The sequence below is a fragment of the Sabethes cyaneus genome, chromosome 2 (assembly GCF_943734655.1).
Source record: "Sabethes cyaneus chromosome 2, idSabCyanKW18_F2, whole genome shotgun sequence".
Taxonomy (NCBI): domain Eukaryota; kingdom Metazoa; phylum Arthropoda; class Insecta; order Diptera; family Culicidae; genus Sabethes; species Sabethes cyaneus.
Genome location: NC_071354.1, coordinates 6,923,586 through 6,939,380, shown reverse-complemented (window position 1 = coordinate 6,939,380; position 15,795 = coordinate 6,923,586). Strand labels below are relative to the sequence as shown.

Here is a 15,795-nt window from a genome sequence, read left to right as displayed (position 1 = left end):
AGAACTCAAGAGAAGGCATTCAGTCGAATCTCGACGGACAGGGTTAGCACGCCCTCTACCAGAGGTTGGAAAACTCGCAAAATGATTAGATACGCCGAGCATCGGCAAACGGTTTTTATCATGATAAAACAGCTACGCGAGTGGTTCAATTCGCCTATAACAATGAGCAACATACACTCACGCTTCATAGCATCACTGAATATACAAATATCGTGAGCAACACCAAAGTGCGAATTACCGCCTTCTGTTGCTTGTAAAGCCACTAATAATACTTCAAACTATTCCCTTTTCGTGGTAATATTATTTTGAATTCTTTCCGGCGTTCCTGGGCATTCTATATCCGATAAATCGAACACACTCAATGTTTAATATTCAATTTTTGAACGAATTCTAATGTTCACATTGAGGTTCTGTTCGTGATAAAATTCAAAGCTGATGCGTACATTATCGGCGAGGCAGGCCAATAGGGTATGTTTATGAGGGTTGTTCATCGATTCAAATGATCACTTTTTCGCGAATTCTCTAATCACTGCTCTCTACGGATGACGATGATAACTTGTAGGTTGTATATGTACCATCACTCTCGCATCACAACCACACTGACATCATTGCATGAGATCATATAACAACATCACACGCATACATTCTTTCAGATAGTTGCAATCACTAACATTTATAAGCAGTGGTAACTCCCTTGGGATAAGAGATGGCGTTAGTAGTACCGTCCTTTGCTGTGTATATGCGAACCTTCTACTATACTCAGTCTAGTTCTGGTGTATTTGCTGAATCTGTACGTGGCTACACTTTCAAGGATATTTTTTCATGAACATGAACGTGTACATTCCTCTATAAAACTCACGTAAGGGTTGTTGCAACTTGAAACAATAGGCCAATTTATACTACACATACATACATTATACAGTGGACCCCCGTTCGTTTGAACGATTCCTCATGCAAACTAACGGGGTTACTTTTTAATTTGAACAACTGGTAACCCGAAATATGCTGAAACCTGTGTGAACTGGCCGCCCTGCTCTTTGTTATTGTTTTGGTGGTGTGTTTTAGTTGGCAGTTGCAAGTGCGAATATTGCATTTTCTGATCGGATTTCTATCTTTACCGTTAGGAAAACGATATGTGAAACCGATTAAACACGCTAGGTTAGTACAAACAAATCGTGTTTATGTGCATTGTCTGCATAAACAAATGATGTCATGTTGAGAATGACGTTTGAACCATTTTTAATTTGCACGTCGTGCAAACCAACGGGGTTCAAATTAAAAAGTGTTCAGATTAAAAATGGTCAAACGAACGGGGGTCCACGGTACAAATACTAATTAGGAGGAATTTTCTATGGGAATGATGATTTCGATGCTAGGTACGAAATTTTCGCTTGACACCACCCCCTGGATCAAACTGATAAAGAGCCAAATAGAATGCTGTGTCAACGCGTCTGTCAGCGTTATTCTGACAGTTTTCCCATGGATTTACTGTCAAATTGATGCTGCCGGATATGTTGACGCAGCATTCTGTTTGGGTCTTAACTAACCGTAAATTCCAACGCTACCATAAAGTATTAATTATTGTGCGCAGCCCTTCAGTGTCACGAAAAGTATGACGGATTTTTTATGGGTGTGTTCTAAAACCCCTACCGAATAAAGCGCATGGCAACAGAGATGCCATATTTTCTAAAAAAATGTCTGCAACTGCTCGAAAACCGGAAAAATCGAGCAGTTTTCCGGCTACTCGAATTTTCTGGTTTGAAAATAATCTGCGAAAATCTGCACACTTTTTTAGGAAGTCTGTGAAAGTTTAAAGAGCTTCGAACAAAAATCTGCAACAAAACAATAAAAGTCATAAAAACTGCAAATATCTGCAAATTTATAATGATCTGCAAGACCGTTCCAAAAATCTGCAATTTGCAGACAAATCTGCAAATCTGGTATCCCTGCATGGCAACTCCGTAATGTACTAAAATTTGACATTTCGCTCAGCGGCTTTTCCTTTGTTGACGTGCATGTGCAATCCTCGTCCTTCGCACAGGTATTTCTGTCTGCCTGCATGGAAAGAGATGTGTGATGGATAGTCACACGTTCGACATTATAATTCGAATTTTGTTTTAAATCTTGTTTTTTCGACGCACCCTTTTCGTAAATTTTGGTGAATTGTAAAATATCGGTTTAGGCTACCAAACTTGATCGTTAACAATGAGTACCATACTGGAAAAAATCGCTCAAATTGAGGCCGAGGTAAGTGAAAATAGAAAAAAATTGACCGTCTGTATGAGGAGGTTATATAGCAGCCAATGATCCCTTCTAGATGGCACGTACTCAGCGGAACAAGGCCACGGCCGGTCATCTGGGTTTACTAAAGGCTCGTTTGGCGAAACTGCGACGAGAGCTGATCACCCCGAAGGGAGGTGGCGGCGCTTCCGAACAGGGTTTTGAAGTATCCAAAACCGGTGATGCACGGGTTGGTTTCGTCGGTTTTCCGTCGGTTGGCAAATCGACGCTACTGTCCAACCTGGCCGGAGTGTACTCGGAGGTGGCAGCGTACGAGTTCACAACCTTGACCACCGTACCGGGTTGCATCAAGTACAAGGGAGCGAAGATTCAGCTGCTGGATTTGCCCGGTATTATCGAGGGAGCGAAGGATGGCAAAGGTCGCGGTCGGCAGGTTATTGCCGTAGCGCGAACTTGTAATCTGATTTTCATGGTGCTGGATGTGCTGAAACCGTTGACCCACAAGCAGATACTGGAGCACGAGTTGGAGGGCTTTGGGCTGCGATTGAACAAGCAACCGCCGAATATTAGCTTCCGCCGGAAGGACAAGGGTGGGGTGAATCTGAACGCAACGGTTGCGCAGTCCGAGCTGGATCTGGACATGGTCAAGTCGATTCTGTCCGAGTACAAGATCCACAACGCGGACATCACGCTTAAATACGACGCCACGACGGATGATCTGATTGATGTAATCGAAGGCAATCGGATCTATATTCCGTGCATTTACCTGCTGAACAAAATTGACCAAATTAGCATCGAAGAGCTGGATGTGATCTACAAGATTCCGCACTGCGTGCCGATTTCCGCCCATCATCACTGGAACTTTGACGATTTGTTGGAGATGATGTGGAAGTATTTGAAGCTGGTTCGAATGTGAGTTGCATTTCGGATTAATAGTTAATTTTAAAAACGTTAAAGGAAAATTCTTAAATTACAGCTACACTAAGCCCAAGGGACAGCTACCGGACTACAGTTCGCCGATTGTTTTGCATCACGAACATACCAGCATTGAGAACTTTTGTAACAAACTGCATCGGACAATTGCGAAGGAGTTTAAATAGTACGGTTTCAGAGTTTCATTTTTAGTTAATCGGAGACTAATTATGATTTATGTTTTCAATTCTAGCGCACTGGTTTGGGGTTCTTCGGTGAAACACCAGCCGCAAAAAGTTGGTATCGATCACGTGCTGAACGACGAAGACGTTGTCCAGATCGTGAAGAAAGTGTAGACATTTCAGCCGGTTTTTTTTTGTGTAAGTCAACTGATATTTTACGGAACAAATTTGCTATCATAAAGACGTAATCCCAATCAACACGCAAGCAATTAACGGGAAAAATGTTAACGCATTCACTAAGTTTAATTTCTAGCTGCTCAAAGTTGTGAAAGCCCCTACATGATCTGCTGATTCCGTGGTGGTGGTGGTGGTAGTGGAAGTGGAGCTCGTTGGTTCCTCTTTCCGCCGTCGCTGGTACAGTCCCCGCCAGTTCGGCAATCTACTGACGGAGGAATGCTCGGTTGTCGATGAACCGTCCCAGGAAGGAACCGTTGTAGAGCCGCGTTGGTATCGCGGAATAGGTCGTCGATTGTGGAACCGACCTAGGCGGCCTCGCGGTGCCCTAGTGGTGGTACTCGTCGTCGTCGTTGGTTCCAAGGTAGTGGCTTCCAGTGTTGTTGTTTCATCCTCGGTATCAGTTGTTAAAAAGTCCGTTGTGGTATCCTGAAGAGCAGTTGTGGTTTCTGGCAAAACGGTCATGACGGGCTCTTCCTGTGAAGTTTCTTCCACTGGACCGACACTTTGAGCCACAATGACCATCACTTTTTCAGCCTCACGTGGCTTAGGTGGTTCTCCGGTGGCCGTTTTAAGCTGCGGTTGGTTGGAGTAAACTTGTTCACTGCCCAGGGTTGGATAGTACGGTCCACAGCAGTGCTGATAGGTGAATCTTGGACACTGGAAGTTCGCGTTCAGGTACTGCTGTTCGTTGAGATTGTCGCCTTGGCTGTAGCAGGTGTTGATCGGAACACAAGGACAGCGTCTTAGTAGAGAACCGGTGTCGTGGCTCGTTGCTGGTGGTAAATTGACCATTGAAAGGAGAATAGTTGCGACCGCAACGGTTCGAAACTTCGACCAGAACATGCTGCGAAAATGATAACACCAATTGTTTGAACTCTAGTTAATTGTCAATAATGCTTTAGTCACCTGGAAGTTTTGCACTCTCACTGGTTTGTAGTTGAATCATCTTCGCTAATGTAACGAATTGGCTTTATATAATTTTTTGGGGTCTATTTTGATTCTGTTGCCCTACTACCTGTGCTCATGCTTTAGGGCAGGTTTGGTTTGCCTACAGCGCTTTTGTAATCGCGGGTGTGATTCATTTCCTAGAACCGGATTCGTTGCTAAATTGATGCAGCTGGTGAGGTTTGTTTTTGTTATTGGGCATTTATTGGGCGAGGCATTTTGTTATTACTTGACTGACTTTTTGCGAGTTGCATGGAAGTTTTTAAAGCTGATTTTCAGATATGGTGAATCCCCAAATTTGTACACGGCTTTTCAGATTTGCTTATTGCTTCTATTTTGGAGCGCTTTCACAAAATAATTTGAATTATGAACTATTATTATTCAATTAGAATCATTCATGGAAGAAAATGAACCTTCGTTTTAGATGTCCAGATGAAATTTATTATAAATTTTGTGGCAATAAAAAGTTGTTGATGTCCACCCTAGCCATCTAGTAATCTCTGAGTCTTGGCATAGATTGTGGGTTGTGGATTTTCTCAGCGCATAGGTCGTAGCACACAGTGTTATGCGCCACAGCTTTTTGACATAAAAAACGTCTTACAGAAATGCAGAGTGTTATTTAAAGAAATTTGGAAATGCGAGCGTCGCGAAAAGTAGTTATAGATTTTGAACACTCAGTTATTTTTCTTCTCAACTTCCCAACTACAGACGACATGTCTGTTCACGGTCCGATTACTGTGAAGCAATTTTTGTGCATAGATGTTGCAGTTAAGGACACAGGACAAAACACATTCGGACGGAACGGAACAACTTTTGACGTAGGACTACGTCTTTCAGGAAGGTAGCTGGTATAGGGTGTCATTCGAAAAAATCTTTCTCGAAAAGTGGTCAGGTTTTGAACGCTAATAGCTTGGTGGTTTCCTGATCGATTTTCAATATTCTTACACCAATCGATTGGAAAATCTTCTAAGAATTGGCCGAAATAAAGAAAAGTATGGATTCTTGATGTTGAACTATGTTAGAATATATAATGTATGTACCTAATAGTCATAGCAACCACTGTTGCTTACTCGAATAAAATTTTCACTCTTGCTTAATAGACTAAACCAAACGGATCTCACACGGATCTGGTTATAGGCCCAGAACTGGCCATATCCGAAGAAAAAGATGTCCCAAGCAAACGGAACCAGCAAAGGACGAAGCGGTGGAGGAGACGAAACTAGCAATGGACGAAGCGGTGCAGTTGGACGTATCAATGCAGTCGCTATGCCGGTCATTGAAGAGCTAAAGGGTCGTGAAAATTACACCACTTGGGCCTTTGCGATGAAAATGACGCTCATCCGAGAAGGATCTTGGTCCGCTGTAGTCCCGGCGGAAGGTCAAAATGTCGAGGAGGAAGTGAGTATGCGCGCATTAGCTACGATTTGCTTGAGCCTGGAAACGACCAATTATAGTTTGGTTTTGGATGCGAAGGGTGCTAAGGAAGCCTGGGAAAAGTTACGTAATGCTTTTCAAGACAACGGTCTAACGGGAAACATCGGATTGTTAAGAAAGTTGACGTCGATTCGGTTAGATGAGTGCCGGAATGTCCACGGCACATAAACTTGCTGGAATTGGTTTCAAGGTCGATGATTCATGGCTTGCTGCGTTGTTGGGACTTCCGGAACACTATGAGCCCATGATTATGGGACTTGAAGCATCAGGTACTCAGTTGACGTCTGACGCTGTGAAGGCTAAAATTCTGCAAGATGTAAAGGTGCAACACGGTCCGAAAAGTAGCAGTGCTGATGGAGCTCTGTATTCGAACAAGAAATCGAAACGACGAGGTGGAAACGCATCAGTGAAGGATGATACCTGCCACAACTGTAAGAAACGCGGGCATTTTACGGTAGTGTCCACAAAAGCAAAATTTTTCAAAGATGCCTGGTAAGGCTTTATGCAGTGTTTTTGCATTGGGCAATGTAAATGCAAACGAGTGCTACTTCGATTCTGGCGCAACATGTTATATGTCCCGAGCGCAGTATGGATTCGTGAGTCAAGAACAGATGTCACATCCGGTGAACACGGCCAACAACGACAGTATGACGTCAGTTGCGAAAGGCTTGGTTAAGCTTGTACTCAATGAAGGTCCGGTCGAAGTTCAAGAGGTTTTGCAGATTCCAGAGCTGTCTACCAATTTGCTTTCGGTAAGCAAAATTTGTCAGAAGGGTCTTACGATGGTGTTCACATCAGATGGTTATGAAGTGCGTGAAAAGACTGGAAAAGTTATTGCATCGGGAAAACAGGTGAATGGTCTGTATATGTTAAATAGAGAACACGAGGACTCGCTGTTAACAACAAGTTTTGAAGTCCGGCATAGACGGCTTGGACATCTCAATTCTCAAAGTTTACGAAAACTGACAAGAATGGCAGATGGTATCGCACTAATCAATTGTGAAATTCCGGAATGCATAACTTGCGTAGAAGGCAAGCATGTCCGGAACTTGTTTCCTTCCTATAATTCCCGAGCTGACGGGTTGCAAGCTTTGGTGCACTCGGATTTAGTCGGTCCGGTGGAAATTCCTTCCCTAGGTGAAAGCCGATTTGTAATGACTTATTGATGATGCAAGCAGGAAAGTGTTTTTGTATTTTTTGAAAACGAAAAACGAGGCATTTGATGCATATATCAAGTTCAAGTCTATGGGCGAACGTCAGACAGGACGAAAGCTGAAAATTTTAAGAACCGATAACGGGACAGAATATGTGAACTCAGTATTTCGAGACAGTTTCGAGAAGGATGGAGTACGTCATCAAAGGACATGTCCGTACACTCCAGAGCAGAATGGAGTAGCAGAGCGGATGAACCGTACGTTAGTTGAGAAAGCTATTTGCATGTTAAACGATTCGCGACTTCCGAAGCAATTTTAGGCCGAGGCAGTTTCAACAGCGGCGTATCTAGTAAACAAAAGTCCTACTAGATCCTCGGAGATAATTCCAGAAGAAGCTTGGTCGAATAAACGAGTAAGTTTACGTCATTTGAGGATTTTCGGATCGTTGGCACTGGTTCATGTGCCGAAGCAAAAACCTAAAAAGTGTGATGTTAAATCCCAGAAAGCAATTTTTTTGGGATATGCTGATGATACCAAGGGTTATCGATGATCGATGGTTTATGATCCGATTAAGCGTGATATCCGTATCAGTCGTGACGTGGCGGTGATGCAGGAAGGAGAGCCGCAAAATTTACTTGACATTGCGGAAGTTGCAGGGCAAGCCCAGCTCATGGAGCTGCATACAATCAAACAACCGCCAGTTCATTTTGATGAAGCTGAGGGTGAAGCAGACAGCGCACCAGTTTAATCGGGAAGTGACTGCAGTGATATTGAATACGAAGATGCAAACAACGAGCCTGCGCTCCCGTCGCAATCGAACAGACCAGCTGAACAGCAGCAAGGGTAGAGGTCGATGTCCAGGCAAGTATTCTGATTATGTAACTTATAGTTCGTTTACTGGTGAAGCTATTTCTCCACAGTTGTTATCGATTCAGTCGGAAATGCCGTATGATGATCCCGAAAACTACGATGAAGCTCTCAGTAGACCTGATCGCGACCAGTGGATGGCAGCCATGCGAGAGGAAATCGACGCCTTAGAGGAGAACAATACGTGGGAGTTAACTAGTCTTCCAAAAGATAGGAAGTCCATTCGAAACAAATGGGTTTTTAAAACAAAGCGAGGTCCGAATGATGAGATCGTGCGATATAAGGTGCGCTTGGTCGTGAAAGGTTGTTCTCAGCGGCTGGGAATTGATTACGACGAAGTCTATTCTCCGGTGGTGCGATATTCCACGATTCGTTATCTTTTGTCGCTTGCTGTGAAGTACAATTTGGATATCGACCAAATAGACGCAGTGACTGCGTTCCTCCAAGGAAAATTGAAAAACGAAATTATATATATGGATTTGCAGGAAACTCAAAGTAGGTCTGTCGTTTGCAAAAAGCTTTGTATGGGCTAAAACAGTCTAGCCGTGTGTGGAATTGCGTACTAGATGGAGCCTTGAAAGAGTTTGGATTGGAGCGTTCACAAGTGGATCCTTGTTTATATTTTAAGCTGGACGGACAGAAGATGTTTTTCGTCACAATCTATGTGGATGATTTTTTGATATTTTCTAATGATTCTATGCTGAGGGACAAATTGAAATTTTTTATCAGCAATCGCTTTCGGATGAAAGATTTTGGTGAAGCTACTTTTTGTCTTGGATTAAGAATCACAAGAGACAAAGCACTACATCGAAAGCGCTCTACGAAGGTTCAACATGGTGAACTGTAATCCGGTGTCCACACCAGCAGATGCGAGCGTACAATTAACTAAATCGATGTCACCCGCTACAGCAAACGAGATGCTTGAAATGAAGCAGATACCCTACCAGGAAGCAGTGGGTTGTCTTACTTATCTGGCGCAAGCAACGCGGCCGGGTATCAGCTACGCGGTGAACCAAGTCAGTCAGTTTAGCAGTAATCCAGGGCGAGGACACTGGAACGCCGTCACGACCGTACGGCAGAAAATCGGATTACATATTCAAAAGAGTGCTGTGCAGAGTTGTCTGGTTATTCGGATGCTGACTGGGGAGGAGACCCAGATTCCAGAAGATCGACCACGGGATATGTCTTCACACTCATGGGAAGAGCTGTATCATGGAATGTGAAAAGGCAATCTACAGTTGCGCTTTGCTCGTGCGAAGCAGAGTACATATCACTCTCTCGTACCATCCAAGAACCATCCGAGAAGCGCTTTGGTGGAGTTACCTTCAAACGCAGATTTTCGGTGCACAAGCCATTCCTGTGTGGTGTGATAACCAATCAGCTATAAGCATTGCGCGTAATCAAGGTTATAATCCAAGAACTAAACATTTAGACATTCGGTACAACTTTGTGAAGGAGGTACTGGAAAGAGGTGCAGTTAAGCTAGGATACGTTAATACTAAGGAGCAACCTGCAGACGGTTTCACTAAAGCATTAGCAAATTAGAAACAGCAGCACTTTAAGAAACTATTAGGCTGCATAGCTTAGGGAGGAGTTTTAGAATATATAATGTATGTACCTAATAGTCATAGCAACCACTGTTGTTTACTCGAATAAATATTTCACTCTTGCTTAATAGACTAAACCAAACGGATCTCACAAGTAACTATTGAAAAATTGAAAATAATGGGCCTATGTTTCACCAGAATTCTCGCTTCGTGATTGTTTGTTGGAAATGACGTCATCAAAGTGAAAATGTGTTTTCACGCTTCGGCTTATAATTCAATCAATTTTCAATAGATTTCCAAGATATTTATACCAATTGATCGGAAAGTCGATTTGGAAAATATTGAAAATATAGAAAACCATTGATTTTCAATGCGCGTCATTGAAAAAATGAATTATTTTCATATTTAGTAACTTTCTTGAACAAGAACATGAATGCAGTTGCAACATGGGCCAACGAGAATTCTCTTCAAATCAATCATTCCAAAACAAAAGTCATCCTATTTGGAACTAATAGAACCGAGAATACTGCCGTTTCAGCACTATTACTCGAAGGAAACCAAATCGAGTTCACACATCATGCAAACAACTTCGGGATAGTTTTTCAAGCTGACTTAGGATGGGATAGAGCCGTTGCCGTTCAGTACGGAAAAATATTTACATCGTTTTACATCGACCATCGATAACAGCGCACTGCTTTCTGTACCTCATCGGTGCTTTGAAATATACCCGAAAAGAATGCGATACGATGTAGCAGCATCTCCATCCTCGGGTAAAAGATTTGTCCAGCAATTCCACGGCAGTCAAAACAGTGCTTCGATTCTTCAAGAAAGCCAAACACGTGCGACTGGATTTCGACGACGATACAGGAAGTCTTGTGGGATATTCTGATGCCGGCGACGTGACAATATGTCGGTCTATTTCAGGGTACGGAAGGAAAGCAGTATCATGGACAAGTAGATTGCAGCATTGATCTATCGAATGAAACAAGAAAACGTGGTCCTCGGGAAGGCTAGTCAGGAAGCTGTGTGGTTCAGAAAGCTATCGAGAGCGCTTAGAGCAGGTGGTGCCCAGGCATAGGCATGGTGCGGGCCAAATCAGATCGCCCATGAATGCCGCGGGCCGCAATAATCTCTGGTCATTCCTGTGTATAACAAAATGTAAAATAGGCGACAACAAAAACCATTTTCTAGGAATCACCATGAGATTTAAATCGGAAAGCATTCAGATTCACAACATGCGCGAGGCATAATCATTAAACTGAGGGACTCCTATGTAACCAAAAAATTTTCTCTCAAGTTCACCATTTTTCAAATCAGTCCGCGGACCGCAAGAATCATCTCAAAGGACCACATGCTGCCCGCGGGCCGCAGTTCGGCCATCACTGGCTTAGAGTGATACCAACCACCATCATGGAGGACAAGCACTTCATGCAAAACCTAAACTGCATTTTGGATACCGCTTCAGTCATTAAAGAAATCCTCGTGGGCCGCACGGACTACCTCGAAACGCCGCATGTGGCTCGCGGGCTGCGGTTTGGCCATCGCCGCTTTAGGCAGATTATTATACTTTTGGACTTCTATGAAAAGATTCTCTTATTTGTCTTTTGAAATATATCATGGTATTTTGAGCATAGAATTTTCTAATTTTTTTCATAAAAAATTATACTAATTATAACAGAAGCGATCTCTTATATAAATGGACTTTTCTAAGTGCAAATTATTTTGAATTTATATAAACTATACGCACGAAAAGTCGGATGAACAATATTCATAACGTTTGTTACAAATAACTGAAAAACTTCCATCGCATAATTTATTTGTTATTTGCCTAAAAGTTTAGTGTTCCATGTTCCATCTTCTTTCATGTTCTAGCTACGCCCGCGGCCGCGACACATAAAAGGTCGTTCTGAAGATGAGTATGTGTGTGAGCAAGTTGAATGGACCAGTGCTGGTAGATTCAAAAAGCTTGCACATATATGAATCAATTTTCTTCTCTTTGAAGTATTTGTGAATTTTACTTAGCTGATAGCTGGCTGCATTTTAAAATAAGCACCTAATAATTTCATTACAAAGAAAAATAATTGAAAAAACGCATACCTACAAAGCCTTAATAGTAAAATAATATTCGATTGTGCAACTTTTTGGCCGACGTCAAAGTTTAATGCTCTTTGTTACTCTGGCAGCCGTGTTTGTTGCAACCAATCAGCGTCGACCACATCCACCCAAGACGTCATCGCGGGCGGTGGGCTGATTCCGTTAGTTTTTCTCCATTCGTTCGCTAGCTTTCACAGGGATTTCATCAGATTTTTTATTTGCGTTTCTGTGTTTGATCAACAAAATTTCCTGGTGGCAATGGTACATTCCCAAACTAAAGCTCCAACGAGACGGATAGTCCTAGACCCGCTGCCCTAGTAAGAGTAACCAACTATAGTAACCGTGGCAGACATGGTTCTTCTGTAAAAGTTTTTCGAGTTTTGAGTTGTTATTAAAAGTTCAAAGCAAACAAAGAAGTTTCTCGACGTTTTTCAAAAATGAGTGCCCCAATTGTGATTACCGTACCCACGAAGTACATCCCGATTAATTTGGCCCCGGCTCTGGCACCGCATCCGGTGGTGAAGCTGGAATCGTCCGTTTCCAGCTTCGGATCGGATACGGAGGAATCCGCCTCCTCGATGGAGGAGTTCCTGGTGCGCGGCAAGAAGCGCCGCCTTGACCACCTGACCTGGGAGGAGAAACTTCAGCGAAAGTAAGTACCGTAATCTTCCTTTGAAGTTATTTGAAAGGCCTAGAAATTTCCACCTCATTCTTGATGACGTGGCATTGCAGTCTGTTGATAATGGGTGGGAAATCCCAGATGGCTTATCGATTAATTGAATTATTTATTTTATTTTTTTTTACGTAGGAAGTTGAAGAATCGAGTAGCGGCGCAAACCTCCCGGGACCGTAAGAAAGCGAAAATGGAAGATATGGAGCTGACCATCCAGCATCAATCGGACCAGATCGCTCAGCTACAAACCAAATGTGAAAACTTACAGCAGGAAAAAGAAGCCATCTACGGCAAGTATCTTGACCTGGAAAAGCGCTTCGAAGACCTGCAGCGGCAGTTTGAGGAGCAGAAAAATCAGCAGCAAAACGCAGCCTTCGTAACCACCACCACCCCCTCGATCAAAACCGAGCCAGAAAATGACGTAACCTCACGCAGTGTTGGTTGTGTTTCCACTCTAACTGGATCAGCAGCATCCGCCTCTTTCCCTCTGCAGCAGGGACCGGAAACACAGACGACAGTGGGTCAGGAACGTACTTCGCTGGAGGTGGCCTCCAGCGACAAGACAGCCTCGCTCTGGAGGATAATTGCTCTTTGCCTGCTCTACAGGACATGCTCGAAGAATTCGATGTGTCCAAGCTCGAAGAGCTCGCCGAAAGCCTGCTGGCCGACGTCACCAGCGAGCTGGAAGAGTCTGATCGAGGAAGCTGCCCGGCAAATGCCGAAGATGCAAGCACCGGCAGCCGAGTGTCTGGACCAGTGGTGGGGACCGCACCAGAACGGCTGGAACCCAGCGAAGAAACTGATTCGGGAAGCAGTCTAATTTTGGACACACACAACTACTCCAAGTCACCGTTTCACGTGGAAAGAAAAGAACAGCAGTCCGACATGGACCAGCAGCAGCAACAGACAACGATGGTTTTCGGAACATTCGACAACGAAACCAATTGCATCACCATCATCCTAAACGATGACGAACTACCGCTCGAGGAGGAAATCATCTGCGAGGAAGCGGCAGAAGTGGAAGTCTCCGATGAGCAGCAGGATTTCCGGATGAAACTAGAACCCGTGCAGGAGCTGCTATCGCCCATTCCGAGCACAACGTGTTCGGATTACTCTTCCCAGTCGGCGGTGGTGCCGCTCGAAGACGAGTTGGCGGTATTAAAATGTCCACTAACGCCGGGCTCGTTCGTTTCGGACGGTGGCTACGAATCGCTCGGATCACCGACCGGGTCAACGATCGATTACAGTATGAGCACACTGGATGAGTTCTGGAATCTAGACCTGTTTCCCATTTTGAACTAGAAGTGACGGGCAGGTTCAACACAACCCAGTTTTAAGCCCTGTAAATATTTACCCTGAGACTGTTCTACTTGTGAGGATGATGACGAAAAAGATGTACAAAGTTGTTATTAGTTGCTAGTGTCCCGTTTTTACTTTGTAATTTGCTGTTTAGGTTTATGTTAGATTGCTGTAAATAGTAGATTTTATTTAATTCGTTAGTTTTCGACCACTCTAGACGACACATGCATAAGATTCTCTCTAATATTGCAGTAGGTTGAAGCGACATCGCAGCTGAGCTGCGATGTGCTGTTTTACCACCCACTTTCACTATTAGTTTATGCACAAATGCTAAGTAAAATGATAATTATTTGTTATTTTATGACCACTAATTCGGAACTATTGTCAAATCAGTGAAATGGTTTACTTGGAGTGAAAATACAACAAAAAATAATGCAAGAAAATGTTTTATTAACTTCCCTTCTCAGCAACATTTCTTACTTATTCTTCAATCGCGTCACAATGGTCAGCGAAACTGGCGCGGCAAAGGTTTCGATCAAATCGGACGTTATACGTTCCGTAATCTGTCGCAGCTTGCCGTTACTTTCGCCGCAAACCAACCGCTCGAGGCGTGCATTCGGACACGTTACGACAGCACTGGCAAAAATCTTACCCTTAATGCGCTCGTAGAACTCGAGCTCCGTGTCCAGCAGATAGGGAATCTCCTGCGGAAGGTAGTCCAGCAAGCGGGCCTGAACGCTCTGCACTATCAGCTCTTCCGGCGTTTGGTCGGTACTTTCCGTTGCCAGGTGTTCCCAAGTGCCAGGCTGCGCGTGCGAGTAGATAAAGTTCATCACCTCTTTCAAACCATCGCCGGTCATTGCCGACACCATAAAGACCTCCGCAAAGTGTGACCAGCCTTCCTGCTTCGTCCTTGGCTGCTCCACAGTGCCATCGGCCTCTTTCACGAGACTTTTTCTCCTCTTAACGTGGTAGTTCTTTATGTTTTCCAACTTATCGTTGGTAATATTACGCACTATATCCAGCAGAATACGTTTCGATTTCAACGTGTCCACTTTGTTCAGAATCAGGAAGCTGGGGATGTGTGCATACTGTTGTAGTACCTCCAGCAAAATGGGGTTCAAACAGTTTCTAGTCCAACTGTTGGAAACATCGTGCACGACTCCGACGAGCTGACTGTTCTGAATGGCAGTCCGACAGGCCTTAACAAACCTCGAATCCAGCTGATGCTTTTTCATTTCACGCTCACCCACCAGTCCGGGGGTGTCGAACAGAATCATCTGCGAGTTGGAACGACTCTGGATAGCTTTAGCCGCCTTTCGTGTCGTGTGAACTTTCATCGATGTGGGACATACCTGCAAATGATTGAGTGATAACATCCGGAATGACGGAGTTCAGCGCAGTCACTTACCCGATGGTTAATCAAATGATTTATCAATGTGCTCTTTCCGGCATTGGGAACGCCAATAATTGCCACCTTGATGAGCTTTTCTGCCTTCGGTTGGCCGGAGGAACTTTTGTCGCTGGTCGAATCGGATTTATTCTCTGCCACATTTTCAGACACACTAGCACTGAAGTTCCTGCTCCACTGTATCGGAGAGACCGGGCCTAATCGGCGGATTAGGACTAGTAGCGTTTGTTTCATTATTACTTTGAGGAAATTTGGTGTTTTCTGGCTTAAATTTGCGTGCTGAAATTGATCTCCCGAGAAAAGGAATGTTTTGATTGGACATTCGTTTCCTTTTCGTTATGTCACTTCACTTCGTTGTTCGTTTCGTTGCGAATTTTGCGCATAAATGACGTATGGTATACGCACTCACATGTACAGTACCAGTGATGCCAAATTCCCTTTCACATTTTCAATTTAGAATTTGAATAAATTCAATAAATTATTAAAACAAATTCTAGATAGAATTAACAAAAGGGCGAATGTCGCAAATGTAAACAAAACGAGTGAAAGTTATTTTTGCTGGACCAGCATAGGAAAATCAACCCTCACTCGATCACTCGATCACTGACGAACTGACATGACACATAGAAGAAAATCCTTTAAAAACCATCGTCCTACACATTTGGCCTGCACACTAGCACCCTCTGTTATGCATGTTGCGGAGTAGCTTGCATTTGCAGGGTGAAACCTGTAGGGTAGGGCTGTAGGGTTTTTACCATTGTATGGTTTTATACTGAAAACTCGATGCAACACTCGCGCG

General features: G+C 43.7%; 4 protein-coding genes across 4 annotated transcripts; 2 read left to right on the top strand and 2 right to left on the bottom strand.

The window, feature by feature from the left end:
• The first annotated feature begins 2,064 nt into the window (after positions 1–2,064).
• LOC128735052 (GTP-binding protein 128up) lies at positions 2,065–3,621 on the top strand. Its single transcript, XM_053829521.1, has 4 exons — positions 2,065–2,247; positions 2,318–3,153; positions 3,218–3,340; positions 3,407–3,621. Exons 1-4 carry the CDS (start codon positions 2,206–2,208, stop codon positions 3,507–3,509), a joined length of 1,104 nt encoding a protein of 367 aa, XP_053685496.1. The 5' UTR covers positions 2,065–2,205; the 3' UTR covers positions 3,510–3,621.
• Positions 3,622–3,644: 23 nt separating this feature from the next.
• LOC128733473 (salivary glue protein Sgs-3-like) lies at positions 3,645–4,389 on the bottom strand. The gene has a single exon (XM_053827081.1). It carries the CDS (start codon positions 4,362–4,364, stop codon positions 3,645–3,647), a length of 720 nt encoding a protein of 239 aa, XP_053683056.1. The 5' UTR covers positions 4,365–4,389.
• Positions 4,390–11,766: 7,377 nt separating this feature from the next.
• Positions 11,767–14,039, top strand: LOC128733600 (golgin subfamily B member 1). The gene is given in 3 exon segments (XM_053827312.1): positions 11,767–12,265; positions 12,422–12,879; positions 12,882–14,039. Coding segments are annotated over 3 exon segments (1,380 nt in total). The 5' UTR covers positions 11,767–12,050; the 3' UTR covers positions 13,589–14,039.
• LOC128733599 (GTPase Era, mitochondrial) lies at positions 14,029–15,252 on the bottom strand. Its single transcript, XM_053827311.1, has 2 exons — positions 14,997–15,252; positions 14,029–14,940 (listed from the first exon to the last, which is right to left on the bottom strand). The coding sequence occupies exons 1-2, from the start codon at positions 15,228–15,230 to the stop codon at positions 14,062–14,064; spliced, it is 1,113 nt and encodes a 370-aa protein (XP_053683286.1). The 5' UTR covers positions 15,231–15,252; the 3' UTR covers positions 14,029–14,061.
• Positions 15,253–15,795: the final 543 nt, after the last annotated feature.

Excerpts from the sequence above, each read along its gene's own strand:
- LOC128733473 (XM_053827081.1), bottom strand. The coding sequence starts at position 4,364 with ATGGTCAATTTACCACCAGCAACGAGCCACGACACCGGTTCTCTACTA.
- LOC128733599 (XM_053827311.1), bottom strand. The coding sequence starts at position 15,230 with ATGAAACAAACGCTACTAGTCCTAATCCGCCGATTAGGCCCGGTCTCT. Across the intron at positions 14,941-14,996 it reads ATCATTTGATTAACCATCGG|GTATGTCCCACATCGATGAA; the intron begins GTAAGTGACTGC and ends AATCATTTGCAG.
- LOC128735052 (XM_053829521.1), top strand. The coding sequence starts at position 2,206 with ATGAGTACCATACTGGAAAAAATCGCTCAAATTGAGGCCGAG. Across the intron at positions 3,154-3,217 it reads TATTTGAAGCTGGTTCGAAT|CTACACTAAGCCCAAGGGAC; the intron begins GTGAGTTGCATT and ends CTTAAATTACAG. Across the intron at positions 3,341-3,406 it reads ATTGCGAAGGAGTTTAAATA|CGCACTGGTTTGGGGTTCTT; the intron begins GTACGGTTTCAG and ends TTTCAATTCTAG.